General features: G+C 42.1%; 1 protein-coding gene across 1 annotated transcript in view; it reads right to left on the bottom strand.

Moving 5' to 3' along the window:
* Positions 1 to 16872, bottom strand: part of ptprsa (protein tyrosine phosphatase receptor type Sa) — a 239000-nt gene that overhangs the window by 16704 nt on the left and 205424 nt on the right. The window contains 6 exon segments of the mRNA XM_029429714.1: positions 89 to 243; positions 2787 to 2906; positions 4805 to 4980; positions 6995 to 7118; positions 9803 to 9900; positions 13858 to 13905. Of these exon segments, the coding sequence (XP_029285574.1) occupies positions 89 to 243; positions 2787 to 2906; positions 4805 to 4980; positions 6995 to 7118; positions 9803 to 9900; positions 13858 to 13905 (721 nt within the window).

Below are 16872 nucleotides of genomic sequence, written 5' to 3'. Positions count from 1 at the left end.
TTTAGTGGCATCAAGCTTACCACAGGGGCACATTAAACTGTCCCACTTGGAGACGGAAATTACAGTTACATAAAAGTTCAAAAACAACCTGCAGTGAGCGATGATGGGTCCGGCGTCAGGCGGGTTGCAAGTCTTCACCCTGCGGAGGAAGGCAAGGAAGGGAGTCGGGTACTCTGGTACTCCGTGGTCAGGCCACGCCGTGAACTGGAACTGACGAACCTCCCGCTTCTCACTCGAGCCGTTCTGGAAAGAACAGAGAGAGGTGGGGTTGGATATGGTGGTGGAGTTCTGTTTGGAGTCTCCGACCGACTGGTTTTTATTTGTGTCATAACAAAATAAACCAAGAGGAAGTGTGCGTGTTGCTTTCGCAACATGGCCGATATAGACCTGGTTCACTGTGCAAGGCATTTTTAAGGGTTATTGTACAATGAGTGCTGTAATTAACTTTATAGATGCAACCACTTTGCCTTCAATCCACCTAATCTACTGGATGCCTTTCTTCTGCCCACACAGAACGTGCTTAAACCATTGACTGTTGTAGTCTGACCCAAAAGTTCAGGCCTGTACAGTACAAGCAATATGCCTCAAAACAAAGATCTCTTTAAGCCTTAATAATTCCGACATGGAAAAACTAATTCTCACGTATACACAAGCAGATGTCTTGGTTTGCAGAACCTTCCCTTGCATTCATTTGTGTGTACGAAGCAGTGTTTCGATTACAATGACAATTGTGCAGTTAACAACATTTCTGACTAAATATCAGCAAATATCAATGGATACAATTCCCATTTTAACTTGTTTGAATTAATCACTACTGCTTTCCTCTCTGAAAAGTCTTAAAACCACACATTTTGTACGGCTACTTTTAAAGGCGGTTGCTTAAGAGGGCATCATTTTCTTTTAGGAAACACTTTCACACATATGGAGGTGATCAGATGGAGTCCTCATAACATAATGAATACGATCATTTCTATATGGAACAGTACAGGTATTATATCTTCTTGCTCTCACATTGCTGCTGCTCAGAACATCCACAATACATGCAGCAAACACCCACATTACACAGCCGTCTGTCAAGTCCCGCCTCAAACTCAACGCATCAAAGATACAAGATCCCAGCTTCCAGAGGAAGGTTTCTGAGAAGGATAAGAGAGAGAGAGAGAGAGAGAGAGAGAGAGAGAGAGAAAAAATCTCTCTTGCATCTTTCTTTCCTCCTCTCCTCTCTTTCCTCTAATGGAGCTACTGTTTGCATTTCAATGCGGTGTTTCTGCTTCCCTGACAGAGGGAATTTTTTCCTTGCTGAATAAATGAATAAATGAGTGTGGTAATTAAAAGCAAACTGCCCTAAATCTTATTTTCCTTTATTTTCTTTTGGACATTCCCTGTTTCTGCAGTTCAGACAAGATGCATGGATGTGCCTGGTGCTCGGCTGCTGGTTTTATTTAAATATAATTGTTTTGTTAAGGATTTATCAGTAGACACAACTCTGCATCACTGCAGGACAAGGATACATATGGATAGATACCACGGTGGCTGCTTTGTAGATGCACTGTGCGTGTGTGTGTGTGTGTGTGTGTGTGTGTGTGTGTGTGTGTGTGTGTGTGTGTGTGTGTGTGTGTGTGTGTGTGAGTGTGTTTACTGCCAGCTTCTGCTACCTTATACTTCACACAAATTCAACACAGCATTTTTTCTCAGAGATAGAAAGTGCAAACAGCTCAGTGAGAAATCACAGCAATTGCTGCACTTATAAGGAGGAGGGAGACAATAGATAGAAAAATAATCCTATCCTGAAGTTTGATGGAGGCTGAGAGCAGAATGTAAATGGCCCTGAATGTCAACCAGCAATCTTTAAAGCACCGTGGCTGCTGAAGTGCTGCTATCTTTACCGTCACTGGTTTGCCCCACTGGTCCGCCCGCTTGCACGCTAAAAAGGTCAGCTCTGACTTAAGTGTGGTGCTATCTAGTCAAGAGGAAATATTTGAATATGTCTAATCCTTCCAATGTCAGGTTGTACGCTATATATCTTCTCACAGGTCTTTTTACAACACTTGTGTGTTTGCATGACCATGAGGTGTGTGTCTTTCTTTCTTCTTTTTTCTTTCCTGCGTCAATGTGTGAGCGTCTTTCTTTAAATGAAGTGTGTTAGTCATGCCTGCAGGTATCTGTATCTGTATGGCTGTGTGTTTCACTGTTAAACTGTGTGTGAGTGTGAGTGTGAGTGTGTGTGTGTGTGTGTGTGTGAATAGGAGCATGAGAGCAGTCTGCCAATTATGTATATTGAGTTTATCTTCTGCTCACTTTACCTAAGTGCTCCAATTTGGCAGACACACAAACAGATGATCTATCGAGGAGAGAGCGAGCGAGCTGAACAAGGTAAAAGGAGTGGATTGAAAGCACAAAGGGTTATATATGCAAACACCTTTACATCCAATGGAAAAACAGCACACGGTTTATGCAATCCTTTTCGGTAACATATGCAAATTTCGTGTCTGTATTTTGTACACGGTGCATCCCATTAATCGGCCCCCTGTTTACTGGACAGACATTGAATAAGGATGTTGTTTATCATGGCTACCCATCTAAATAGTAACTAGAATGACTGCATTGTATTTGCTTAGACACGCATAAGCACTGTCCACTTTAGAATGATCTGCATGCCCTTGCTGGTTTGTTACAGTATTACTGTAAAAAAAAGAAGAGAAGAGAAGACAGCGGTGGTGTACATATGTGCGAGTTTGTATATCTGTGTGTGGGAGAGACAGAGAGAGGGAAAGAAATCATCCTACCTTGTGCAAGGAGAAAGTGCGGACACAGAAAGTGGCCAATTCTATGGTGTCCAACAGGGTCACTTGGGTCATACCATACGTTTCTGTGCCACGACTTGGCCAGTACTGGTCACACTTAATCTGGAAGAGAGAGCAAAGAGAATTGATCTACGTCAGATCAAAGTGTTAACAACATCACACACATAAATGGAGGACTCCAGACAAATTCAAAACATGCTCGCTCTGGCAAAATAGCGTTCACTCACGCAGCAGTCATTAAGCAGGCCCCTCCTGGGGATTAAAACTCAAGGTGGTGTTGACAGAAACACCAGGATAGCTTGTCTCTATTTCAAATCTGAGAAACAACTCTATGCAGACTGAACAGATGTGACCAGACTGTCGCAGCAGCAACTCCACTCTTTACTTCTCCAACCTTACACAAATCCTGCACGCGTCTTTCCCTGCGATTTAAAACGGGAACGTAAGTAAAGATTTAGCAAACATAATCACGTCGCAATCAATTCTTAATTCCGTGTCTGTCAAAATAAAAAAAGCCGGATGAAGTGTTATCATTTCAGATCTTCACATAAAATAACTTCTTCTAAAGGCTTTAGTAGGATAACATTTTTAATCAAATCATGAATGGATACCTCAATTTCAAAGTTTTTATTAGTTCTACATTATATCTGAAAACACAGCACCTGCTTCCCCCATCCCTCCCCTGTCAGCTCACTTAATACAGACTCATTCAATATGGGGGTGTTACGAGCCTGGCGGACATCAAATGACATGTGACAGCTGGTGAGAGAGACACGCGCTGCTCTCCAGCTTTCTTTCCCATTTCCTGCTCAGGCTGACACTCAACTTCTACCGCCCGCTAATCCTGATCACGTTTGACAGGAGTGGAACGCGCATGACAGGATGGAAGATAGGTAAACAATTGAAAAGGGATAGAAAGATGGAAAATGAGTAGAGACACCTGGGGTGAGTGATCCTGATGTTAACACAGGTTTGAGTTGACAGGATGAAACATCGCAGCTGGCTTTTTGACATTTAGATAAATCCACTCCTCGAAAGCAACCGTCAAATATCCAAGAGGCTTCCTTAACGTGCTTGCTATTGATTCGCTATTCCAGCTGCCAATTTTTCTAAAACATTTATCGTTTTAAATCTGATAGGGGGTTATAAAGGGCCACTGTTGCATTCTTACTAGGAATAGTTCTGTGTTTTGAGTGTTTACATCAGAGGCACAACTCAAAAACGTTGGACTGTTCGTAACTATAGAAAGTGTTTCTTTCCAGCTCAAGGACACCAGGATGAACTCCTTCCAAAGACGTCCAAAAATGACACTTCCCATGGACATAAATGGATGAAAATAAAATAAAGAAAACACCAAAAGTGGACTAGTGTGATGACACCATGACATCTCATTCCTCCCTTCGGGGACTAAGCCACGATGCTCTCAATTCACTTCCACTATCAACAGATGGTTGTGGGAGAAAATGGTCACAGGTACTGTAAAAGCTCTGCGGCACTCTGATGCTTAAAATATAATTTTTGCTTCCTGCACTGTGCACTCTGAGTGCAAAACTTCCTCAGCTCTCAGTACTTTAGGGAACAAGCAACAGCTTGTCATTTTCACTGCAAATAAGGAGAGAAACGAGAGTCAACACACTCCCAGTGGACACCCAGCTCATCAGATAGGAACAGGTAGACTGTCTTTGAGTTAAAAACCCTCCCGTGCTGCTTTTACCACCCCATTTAAATTTCTACACTTCTCTGAGCGCAATCCATCTCAAGAAAATGAAGTGTGATTACCTACCAAAGGCGTTTGGGTCTGAAACTGGGAAATCACCGTAAAGCTGTGCCAGAGTCAGCAGCATGTCTTGTACTTGATCTTTGTGAACCAGTGATTTCAACTTGTGGTTTTATTTAAAATATTTGAAAGTTTGTGAGGTCACTGCAGGGGAGCTTTAAAAAGACAGAACAGTCAAAAACAGTGGCCAGCATCCAGGTAAAAATTGGTTGAGCGGACTTACCCGTGACTTTTCCTCCAGCCTGGTCATCATGACCACCGTGGCTGCCCTCTGTTCCCACACCATCCTCCAGAAGTCCCCAAACGTCTCCGGTAATGGACCCTGGGTGGCGATGTAGGCATTCTGCTTCCTGTAGCCATCAATGTAGTTGGCGTTGATATAGTCACTCCCTGTGATACCTAGATGAAGACCACAGAAAAAAAGAAGAGATGGACGTTATATGGATTTCCACTTTTTTGCCTTGAAGATTCAAGAAAAGCAGAGGAGACGTTAATCGCTTATGTAACGAGATCAGTGAAAATGTTGAAATTGTCCAGACAGCAGTGGCAGTGTCTTAAGACGAGGCTGATTGTGTCAACTTTTGGGACATGACATATTCTAGTTATTACTCTTACCCAATAGATCTTAGTATACTATAATACTAAGATTAAACGAGATGTTAAAAGACAACCTCACACAGTAGAGCTGAAGGAAACCTCCATTGTTGTTCCATTTCAATGGATTCAAATGCTACAACTGCCTCAGAGTCACAACTCTTGTCATTTTCTTATTCTACCTCTGTGGTTCTGCCTTGGTTTCTGTAGATATGTCGCCTACATCTGATTTACCGCCTCCACAGATAGAGTACGCTTGTAGATGGAGGATAGCGAGGAGTAAATCAGCCACTCAGCCACCACAGCCGGGAGGTTGATCCAGCTACCATCCTTCTCAGCCCGCCACCATGCTCTGTTGCACACCGGTCCACTAAATCTAGCCTTAAGGAGGAACGCCTCCACATTTTGGGGTAGACGAATGTGTACTGGAAACATAATGATGAAGGATGGTAACACTTGTAAGCTCTATCGCAGAATCCCGCTTCCATAATCTGCGATTAGAGTCTGTCGAACACTGAGCATCTGACAGTGATAAGACAGAACATCACAACCTTCATTTCACCAACAGTTGAAAAGACACTCCAGTGTGGCGGCATCTGTGCTGGAGAGTCACGTCTCTTTGACTGACGTCTCCTCACTCAAGCGACAAACAATGAAACACTTGACTGGGCTAATTTAAGAGAGGAGACACAGTGTGGACAACAACCAGGGTGGAGAGGAAGAATAAGAGCGAGAGAGAGAGAGAGAGAGAGAGAGAGAGAGAGAGAGAGAGAGAGAGAGAGAGAGAGAGAGAGAAACGTCAGGGGAAGAACAAAGAAGAATAGAGAAGAAAGAAAAGAATGAAAATAAGGGAAAAAAGAAAGACAGAAAAAGAAAGGCAAATGTCATTAAAACGGATACCACGTCTGTGGTGCCTTGGCTTTAGTCATAGCTAAGTGAACAGAGGATGGCAGCGTGCATGAATTGTTCTACTGCTGCGACTAATAGCAAAATCACTGCAGTGTAAAATAGAAATTTCAGACTTGATTAATTTATGTATTTATGGACGAGGCATTTTTTTCCCTGGGATAATTTTGTTATGCGTGTTGTCGCAACCCTCAAGTTGGCTTGACTATTGCGGGATGTCGAAATCTAGTCCGAGCAGTTATCTCACACAAAAGGAGAGTACTGTGGAGTAGGGAGTTTGGCACTACTCTGAGGAGTCTGGAGCTCTTCTGGTGATACAACGCCAGAACAATGTCAGCGGTAAAGGGTGACTCCCTGTGACAATGTCCCTTGAGATTTAGGAGTCAGGGGAAGAGTTTTACTGGCTTCAAGATTCTCAGTACTGTGTCTGCGGGCAGGCAGTTAGAGGGAAGTCATGGAAGTGGGGTAGATCTGAAGAGACAAATGGGACGGTGTAAACACTGGTTAAATTCCTGGGTCACTCTGAGTGCTGGGTCCAAAGATGAGCTGAAACAAGTCCCCAACATTAATAGGATTTAGTGAAAATGTAGTTTTGTTCTATACATTCAGTTGGTTGCTGCTGAACTGATTGTCAACATCCTAAAAAATACTACTATTTTACAAGTTTTATTCTGTTTTTACTTCATTAAGTTGACTGAGTCCTATTTTAAAGACTTCATTGTATTGAAGATATTCTATTCTGCACTGTTCTAGTTTAGTCTTCACTGTCTAGTCTCATCCGCTCTATCCAGAATACATTTATAATTACTTAAGCTGACTCTGTTATAACGAGGATTTCCCAAACGATCTGCAATAAGCAGCGCTCACGTCTGACATGGTGTAGGTGCAGAGTGTGAGGATGGGTGAGCCTTACCCTCGATGGGAGCCAGGATGACGCGGGAGTGGTCGTAGGCGATGACATTGGCGTAACGATTTTTGGGCTTGTTCACCTCCAGGTTGGAATGTTCCCAGGTGAACTGCTGGCCTGGATCGATAGACTGATGGGGGGAGGTGGGGGGCAGACACAGGCGAAACATGCACACACAAAGAAGAAATCAGAAGAGCCGAGCAATAACAATACAACCTGAATGTTATCAAAGGGAAGAGAGAGGGAGGCTGAGAGAGAGATTGAGAGTGTGATTTCCCCAAAGGAAAAAAGAACATAATCATGAGAATCTGCTCACTGCCTGGTTTGAATACTCACAGCAGATGCACACAGTACTTTATCAAGATCATTAATGTAGAGATTGTATAATGAAAAATAACAATATTGATGAAGGCGGCGGCTCTCCTCCTCGAGGGGAGGGCGCGGAACGAGTCCCGGCACTCGGGTGAAAGATAAATTCAGCCGCCTCTTTAAAATAGAAGAATTCCAGTTAAATATTCTGTTTCCTTGTCAGGATAATTAAGTATTCCATTACGATTCGTTGTTTGCTCATAGGCGTCTGGCGCTCTGTTGGTGTGGGGATGGAGGCTTGAAGGTTATTTGCAGTTAGGGCTTCAGCATGGAGGGTGGGGGGCTGCAGAGGGAGACTGAAGCTGAATGATGTCCAACTGGAAACCTGATCTAACAATTTCCATGCTATCATTACAGCAATCGGAGCTTCCCTCTTTTTTTTTTTTTAGACTCTTTCCATCTGTTTTTTTCTTTATTTCCGCCGCCTCATCTCTATCCCTCTTTCTTTGTCCCTGTTTTCCTTATCTTCATCTCTCCATCTTCAAAGTCTTCTCTCTCTCGTCTCTCTTTATCTCTTTCTCCATCTCCTGTCTCCTCTCTGATGTTTTAAACTCCCTCTGTCTCAGCCACCCTCCAGCTATTTTCCCTTTCTTTCCAGATTACCTTAAGGCTGATATGTGTCTGCATGTGTGTGTGTGTTTATATAAAGATTGGGGTCACTTCCCTGAAACGCTCAATTTAAAAACTGAAGACCACATCTGTGTCGTCCAAACTTGAATAATTTTTTCATAAATTCCATTTAGGACTTGTGTATGGCAAAAGCCCATGCTCAAATTCTGCAACAGCTAGAATTTCTCCCTCTTCCTCACTCCTTATGATCCATGATGAGACGTTGGTCGATGAATGACAGCTCCTTGTCAAGAAGGCAAGCTTTGCAGGACGTGGCCGCGAACCGCCTGACAGAACATAGATAACAAACTCTATGGCTTCAGTATCGTCAGTTAAAACTGTGGCTGCCTTTTCATTGCCGTTTGTATGTCAGGTTATCTCCTCTTCATCTCCGCTCTCCAGCTGAGATGCCCTGCTCTCTCTCTCTCTCCCCTCATTGAATCATTAACCAAGCCTCCCCACCTCATCTCTCTCCCTTCTTCCCTCCATTTTTCCTCCTCCCTCACATCCCGCCTGGCTAAAAACCAATCAGTCAAAGCCCCGTAGAGCTGCGCTTGGCAAGCCAGGGCGCCCGGACGAGCAGCCATTCATCAAGAAAATAACAAAATTAAAATTACACTTCTCTATTTAATTTGGTCATTTATTTTTCCTGGGGGGTGGTTTTGTGAAGGGGAAGTGGGACAGAGAGAGTGAAAAAGACAGAGTGGGAGAAGAGACGAACGGGCGGTTTAATGTTCTCTCAAAGCCAAGTAATTAGAAGTTGTAGTTTGTAGCAAAGCGTCAACTTTGGCATCACGTCTCTCTTACCCCCGAATGGAACAAGCTTGTCCACTTGGTCCATAGCCCGGATGTGGATTTATGAATAATAGATACCCAAGAAATACTGGATCGCTATGAGAAGTCATTATCCACCAACATCCCCCGGCAGGCATGATGACAGCAATCTATGCTGGGGTACCTGCTTCCTACCTTAGTCTGGCGTGCAGCGAGGCGACAGGCACAGTGATTTAGGAATGGCGAGGAGGGGATATTGCTTGTATGCAAAGGAGAGCTGATTCAGCACTCCTGATTTCTAATCAACTCTGGTGTCATTTATAACCACTGCGGTCTCGGAGCTCAGACAGCACAGTTATCCTCTCCACACACACACACACACACACACACACACACACACACACACACACACACACACACGTTTGCTTAGTTCATTGAGTACGACATTGATTTATCCCCTTATAGAGCCATTACGTTTATTACGTTTTCTTAAGTAAATGTTTAAGATCTTTTTTAAGAGTTAATCTAATTTTCTTAAGTCCCTAATTTCTCGTTCTTCTTCAATTTTTTACCAAGTAAGCACGCACATTTTGGATTTTCATTTTGCAGCAGAAATATTCACCTTATTTTTTTCCTGTAGTGGGTTCATTCTAGTGTCATTCTTTAATTTTGATTCTTTTATTTAGTTTTTCATATTTTCAGAAATGTTATTAATATGTATTGTGCCTGTCAAATAAAGTAATAGTAGAAGAAGAAGGAAATTGGTTCAGGAGTTGCAACAACGTGCCATGGGGTGTTTTTACATAATTGAAAATGATAATTGTCTTTCTTGCTTGCCATTTTGAGGCTGCAAATATTTCTGAGGAAATAAGAACAACTGATATTTCATAATTGCTCAAGCACCACCAGCTGCAGAATTGCCGACAAGCAGAAGAAACAAAAAAGACAAGAAAGAGCCATTTCCCTGGAAGAAAGAAAGAACTCTTATGTCCTCTTCCAATGAAAACACAATCAAGACAGGAATCAATACTCGGAAGAAACTTTGACCTTTGGCCCCCTCACCTCATATTCCTGGGAGAGCTTGAGGTTGTCGTTGGCCTTGAGAACCTCTGTGTGTTCAGGCAGCTCCGAGATGGGGATGGGAGGATGACTCATCATACCTGCTCGCCAAAAATGATTCAGAGAGAAAATTCCACACAGGGTAAGAGAGGACAGAAGGTTCATTAGTTAAGCAGACAGGACACAAGATCACAAGTCACACAACACACCATTTATGGGTGAGAATTGGTTGCTTACATAACAATGGAAGTTGAAGTTTTAGTGGTGAGGAAGCTTGTGCAGAACATGGTGAATGTCACACACAGCGAACATGTATTGACAGGTGATGTTATAGGCACTTGATCGGACCAGGCCAGAGCTCAAAAACAGCGAGGTTTGTCAAAGCTATTGTTATTTTTGCTATAGAAGCTGGGAGCTTACTCCCACAGACCAAATTGTATTAATTTGCGCAATGGTCATGATGCTGACAGATAGACGGACCAATAGGACCAATGTTTGGAGGCACTAATACATTTTTTTAACAGCTTGGTAAAGGAGTTAAGAATGACACAAGATGGAAAATGTACGTTTTTGATGGTGGAATCACAAACAAGAAACACAACTGTCTTTTTTAGGCTTTGAATCAATGGAACGCTTATGTTGAGAACATCTCTTTTACTCCCTATTGAAGATCATCAAAGGTACATTTGCTTTCAGTTGTACAAAACCTATCTACCTAGGATAATTCAATGCTGGATCACTGGTTGGTGGGGGAAAAAAACATCAACCATCGAAAGGAAGGATGTCTTTAAAGTTGGTTTTACTTAAAGCCCATGTAACAAATTCAAGTCAAGTTATTTCTCATTTACTAAACATGAACGCTATGTTATTATTTCCAACATTGAAACTGTATTACTTTCTGTACCATCCTCAATCAAGAAGAAAGATGAGGGAGAAGCTATGAAAAAGTCTTCCGATCTTGATCTGATCCCACAGCGATACTTTATTACTGTATCCTTAATCTGTAATTGTCTTGTTGTGCCGTGTTATTAGGTGACAATTTTGACTGCCGCTTCTATAAAAAAATAAAAGAATAAAAGGTGTTTATTCAAGAGCAGAGGCCTGACCTGGGGGCTCATGGGAAGGGACGTGGGAGGGGGGTAAGGAGGTTTAGGAGTGTGAGTGATGTGGAGTGACACAGTGAGCTGCTCCATTCCAGCCAACCAGTGCAAAGCAAGCAAGCTGCTGTTTGTCCCCTTTCCGCCATGTGCTGGTTCCCTCAACCCAGTGAACATTGGCTCTAACATGAACACCCCATACCTTCCCAAAATCACAAAAAATAGCACTCTCGGTAGCTTGTCCACTATGTTCTCCTCCCAAATACTTCTGCCATTGATCCCAAAGGAATTCCCAGAAAGAACAAGCTTTTCAGTTGGGTGGAAAAATTGTGAGATTTCTTTATTTTTGGGCTCGCTCCAATATCCACTAAATATTGTGTCGCATCAGCTACAATATTATCAGCACTGCTGTGCACTCCAGTCACTAATCTATTTAAGAGCATAATGCTGGGGCCATGTAATGGAATATGGAGCAGCCATAGATTGTGGCTCTGTCCCTGCATGGAGTTAGTTTTATATATTTGCCGTAAGAGGTCTCTCTTCCCTGCCGAGTGATGAGGTCAAAAGTCATGACACAATGTTGAAATTTCTTCACAAAAAAAAGTTACTGAGGCTTAATTGGGCGTGCAAATCAGTATAATCACATTAACCACCCTTAATTTCCCCTTTCTCACAATGCTTACTATCACCCCCAATGTCAAGGGGGTCACATATGCTTTGGCTGCTTTTGTTGCGCTTAAGAGAGCGAGCCCAACTCTCCGCGCTGACAGTCTTCATTAGTAATGGTAATTTATTTTACACTGACAGAACAATGCGGCAGCGTCAATTACATGAAGATTAACAGAGATTACAATGCATATATGAGACAAATGGAGATGACACTGGATGCCGTGACATCCTCCGGAAAATGAATGGGCACACCGCATTAAGAGCCTACTTGACAAACACCCATGCCCTTAATGATCATCATCATCATTAAAGGATGTTTACTGAATTCATAGCTTCCTTTCACTTTTTTAACCCTATGTTGAATTTCTTTTTCCTTTCAATATCCTAATATGAAACTCAAACCGTGTAAATTAATAGTAAACGAATTGATTTGGACAAAACTGAGTGTTTGTTTCTTCATACTTGAGTTTCTCTATGAGCTCACAAAGCATGCAGATTGCTGTGGCACCATTTAATAATGAGTTATTAATCACTGCTGGTGCGGGAATGCATTGAGATGAGCATCAAGTAAAAGAGCACAATTAATTTTAGTTGTCAGTTTACTTGCATCCAATTCAAAGGGAAAAGGTATCAGAAAATATGAGGTAAATAAGTAAATGCGTATGCAAATGAGGGACCATCACTTCTCCTTGAGAGAACAAGACAGGGTTGTTTGAGAGGGAGATCAAAGAATGTTTGTGTGTGTGTGTGGTTGTGTAGTTTACTCTTTGTGTCTCTATGTGTATTTGTGAGTGTGTGTGTGTGTGTGTGTGTGACTACTGATATAGTCAAACTCCATCAATTCCTTTCAGTTTGTGTTTACTGCCCACATTACTGCCGGCATGTATAAGTGCCTGTTACAGTTCGAGAGATATATCAGGCCAAAGACTTTATGCCCTGCCAGGGGGATAGACTAAAAGATTATACATACTAGTGTTTGTTTTTCCCATAAAACTTTGAGTGGAATGTTTTAGTGAACTTTTCTGAAAACAATTTAAATCTGCAAAAAACGGCAAGAGGTTGTTTAAATCTAATATTTTACCTTTATTCCACTTTGCCCTCTGCCCACATGGAGTAATATATCGCTATTAGTTGTCATGTTTTCACAGATGAACCTCACAGCTAAACCAATCTGTTTGTGCTTCCATTTCTCTTCCCAGTGCACTTTTCCAACCAAACCCATTTGTTTTGTTTCTCAAGACAAATGAGTCAATCGCACCTGATTTGTTCTCTCATTCGTTTTGTCATTTACACACTGCATGGCACATTGCAGTGTTTATCCAAGAAAAGATTTACTTTCAAAACTAGGCTTTGCTGTGACCCGTATTCGTGCAAAGTCTCTCAAGGACAAATGTTGTTATTCCCTACCCCCACTCCAAAGCTCTCATCAGTCTCTTTAAAACCACCCCAGACACACTCTTTTTTTTCCACCGCAATCAACAGCGTGATCAATGAACACAGAAAAACAAACTTGCGTCTAATTACACGTTTCCAATCTCTCGATCCGCAGTCGATGCGCCTGAGAAATATAATGATTCTTTTTGATAAGCCAAAAGCAGTCTCTCTCGAAAAGCCTATTTATGATGTTGCGTATTTACATATAAAAGAGAAGAAGTCTGTCTGTGGGTAATCACAGAACATAAAGGGGGGGAAAAAAGGGGGGGAGAGGAAAACCAGAAACTCTGCTTTTTTTCCTGGATGATCCTTTGGCAGTGAGAGGGGGTGATCAAATGTCGAGCCATTGTTTGCCACCGCTTTAATTAATTCTGCTCGTTATCTCTGAGCACAGAAAAGACCCTGTTACTTCAGAATGGAAATGGAGCAGTGGTGGTGAAGGAGGAGGAGGAAGAAGGGAGAACAACAACAAGGAGGTGAGGATAGGGGAGGTAGAGAAAGAGGGATAACAGAGGTTGTACTCCTGTAAAAAAAACACAAAAAAAACACCTCTCAACCGTCTCTACATCAGCGGGAGTGATCGCACAGGTTATTTATGCATGGTGGATTAATGCACAGCCAACAGCCCAAGTGAATATCGTGACTGACATCCAATTACAGAAAAAAATAAAAAATAAAAAAAAGCCCGGTATACCAATATAAACCAACATCAATTAATTAGTGCTCAAATTTTGCTGCATAAACTGAAAAAACAAACAAATGCAAATTATGTATTTGTAAATGGAGGCAAGCGTGCATGAAAAAAAAAAAAAAGAGAAAGAAAGCTGGTACGCAAATGCTAAAAGCATAGAGACTAACTTTCATAGTCAAAATCTGCTTCACTCTGAGGACTGCTTAGACCAGAATCTGTAAAGAACAGCAAACATAAGGGAACATGGTTTCAAAAGGCTGTAATGCAACAGAAAATGCTATGTAAAAAGAAAACATAAAAGGATGCAAAATGATTAAAGTCCAAGAAATCCACAAATATATATATTTTTTTTCCTTTACCAACAGTTTACCATCACTAAACTCAGGCCCTTCTCAGACTAGCCTGCATGACAGACTTGAGGCCAGACTGCCACACAGACATGAAAAAGTAGGGCAAATATTTTCAGATCAGATCAGCTATAGTCCTCCTCAGGAGCAGACTGGTTAGCCATGGGCATACGCCGCTGATTCCCCTGCTGAGACAACCCTTCTGCCAAGCCCCATATCAATGGTCATAGAGAATAGGGATAAGAAAATTGATTTGCTATCTCTGAGCTTTCATAAACACCAGTTGGAAGGGCCCATTGACAGCAATGAGAAAGAGACAGAGAAGGGGGAAAAACAGCTTATGTTTCCTGGTGAAAACTAACTGTGAAAGGGTCCTTTGTCAGCAGCTTGGTGCGGAGGCATCGGTAGTGAAAGGTGTGGAAAAGTGTCCACATTCTTGGCTGACAGCTGTGGAGTCACAGCTGATAGGAGTCGGAGCTCTGAGGAATGGCGTGATGGTTCAAAGTCTCATTTTGCTGCAGAGGAAGTCCTCTGAGGCGAAAGCCAGCGACGCTATGTCCGGGTAGACTCAGGTCTTCTCAGCTGTTCAAGCAGAAACGAACCATCTGTGACAACGTTAACTGGACATGTGGCTAAGAGATGCAGTTTAATGGGATGCTGCCAATCTGCCCATCAAGTGAAGCAAAATAAATTTTGCCAGGGCTGAAAGCTGAAATCAGATCAACGGGGGCGCTCAGTAATAGGAAAAAATCACACCACTCAAAGATGTCAACTTTGATCTAAAGAGAAAACAGATCATTTGTTGTATATTGTTGTATAAGAAGAGATAAATGGAAAATAAATCTGATTTGCAGGCAAAAGGAAAAACAATAAGTTTGTTTTTTTAAATGTTCTCCTACCAATTTATTTTTGAAACATAAAACACCTCTTTAAAATAATAAAAAGGCAGTTAAGTAATTATTCCCAGTTTAACCAAAATTAATTAAATAAAGATTAGGATGTATGTAAGCCTAAAAAACACTGTAAAAAAAAGGTAAACTCTGCAGAATAAAAGTTGCTAAATTGAGTTTTGCTGGGTTTACCTTGCACTGACGTCTATGCGAGAGGACGTCAGGCCAGTGGCGGCAAATGAGCGCAGAAAGATGAAGACGTCGAACATCCCCCTCTCCCTAATTGATTTGTGACAATGACTAATTACAGCTAGCAGGGGGTGCTCTGATCCACTGTCTCCAAACGTCATTCATCACAGCAGGAGGGAGGTACAGGCTTGTCTGATTATTTTTATGTGTGAGTGTGAGTGCGTGTGTCAATAGAACTGAGGAGGAGGGCACGGTTGTTGCAGTTGTAGCTGTAATCTGCAGAAACCAGTAGGTTGCTGATGCATGCGAGCGATTGGCTGGTGTTTGTGGGTTTCGCAAGTGTCTGATGCCGTCTGGAAGAAAATGTTTGATTTTTATATGCTTAAATGTAGAAGGCACAGAATTATGGAGGTGTGAAGTACCATATGTGACGTTACATTGGAGGGTGGAAATACAAAGAGAAACATAGACGGAGACGGCATAAATAGAATATATATATATCAGAGATATGTTGAAGAGTGAAACACCTTTCTGTTAATTAGCAGGAAGACAGTTTTTCTCTTCTTCTATTTGTGCCTGAACAGTTATGATGGGAATTCATATTAGCACAGTATGGAATGTCAAACTGAGGACATGATTTAAATATATATATATACTGTATATAGATATTGTAGGCTGTAATGGTCATGGTGACCACTAACTGTTATAGTTTACCAGCTTTGTAACTGCAGTAAAGTAACAGGAGAAACAGAGAGAAAGGGGAAGAAAGAAACACCGAAATAAAAGAGACGGATGAAGTAGTGAATCTGTATAGCAAAACGGGGGGGGGGGGGGGGCTTGGTAGGAGATAGACAGTAGATATCCACTGAGTCGTGATGCTTCATTACTTTGGCCCCATTTGACAGTTAAACCCCGGGCACCAATGAAGATAATGATAAAACGAGCCACTCTGCGCCCCAAGGGGTTATGGGATGTCACTGTGTGGCTGTCACATGACCTACAGGCTTTACAGCAAGAATGCACAAGGACACACACACACACATACACACAATGTACACACTCTCTCTCAAACGCATTAGCCAAGCTTAGCTTATAGGAGGCCTAATCAAAAACATATTTTTTGTTCCCCAGCACTGGGGGTCACTGAGCACACATTGCCGATGTGGCATATGCTCCGCTGGATAGGAGAGGCCTTGGATAAGTGCAATGGGAGTATGCTCATTTGAACAATGGTCGCTATTAGCTGATGGGGATGTTCACAAATGCTCACCGGCCCACTTAATTGGGCTAAAATGTCCATTCAAATTAAATTCCCGGGGTGCGGAGATAACGACATGGCCCAATTTTGCGGAACAATGACAGGGCTGTTGAATGAGGATGCTTGTCATATATAAAGAGAAGTCTCGGCGTGTATTGGGGAATGTAATGTAAAAGTGAGATCGTAACAAGAGTTTCTATTATTTAAGTACCGGAGGTGGACAGTTGATGGCACAGTGGAAAGTGCTAGAAGTCAGAAAGACAAATAGCAGGAATGGCCATTATAACCTCGTCATTACAGAACCACTGATAGGACTCTGAATACCAGGGAAGGAAAAAGACGAAGAGATTAACTTCAACATTTCTATGTATAGCGGGTTTGTGCATCTCCTTTCAATCTCGTGTCTCTCTTCTCTGATGTAAAGAAGTCCGTTTTTTTCTCCCCCAAGATAAAAACTTAGGCAGCATGCCTGGGCTCCCAAAGAAGATGAAACGAAAC

The sequence above is a fragment of the Cottoperca gobio genome, chromosome 4, assembly GCF_900634415.1.
Source record: "Cottoperca gobio chromosome 4, fCotGob3.1, whole genome shotgun sequence".
Taxonomy (NCBI): Eukaryota; Metazoa; Chordata; class Actinopteri; order Perciformes; family Bovichtidae; genus Cottoperca; species Cottoperca gobio.
Note: the sequence above shows the minus strand (reverse complement) of the source record. Positions and strands in the feature narration are given on the sequence as shown.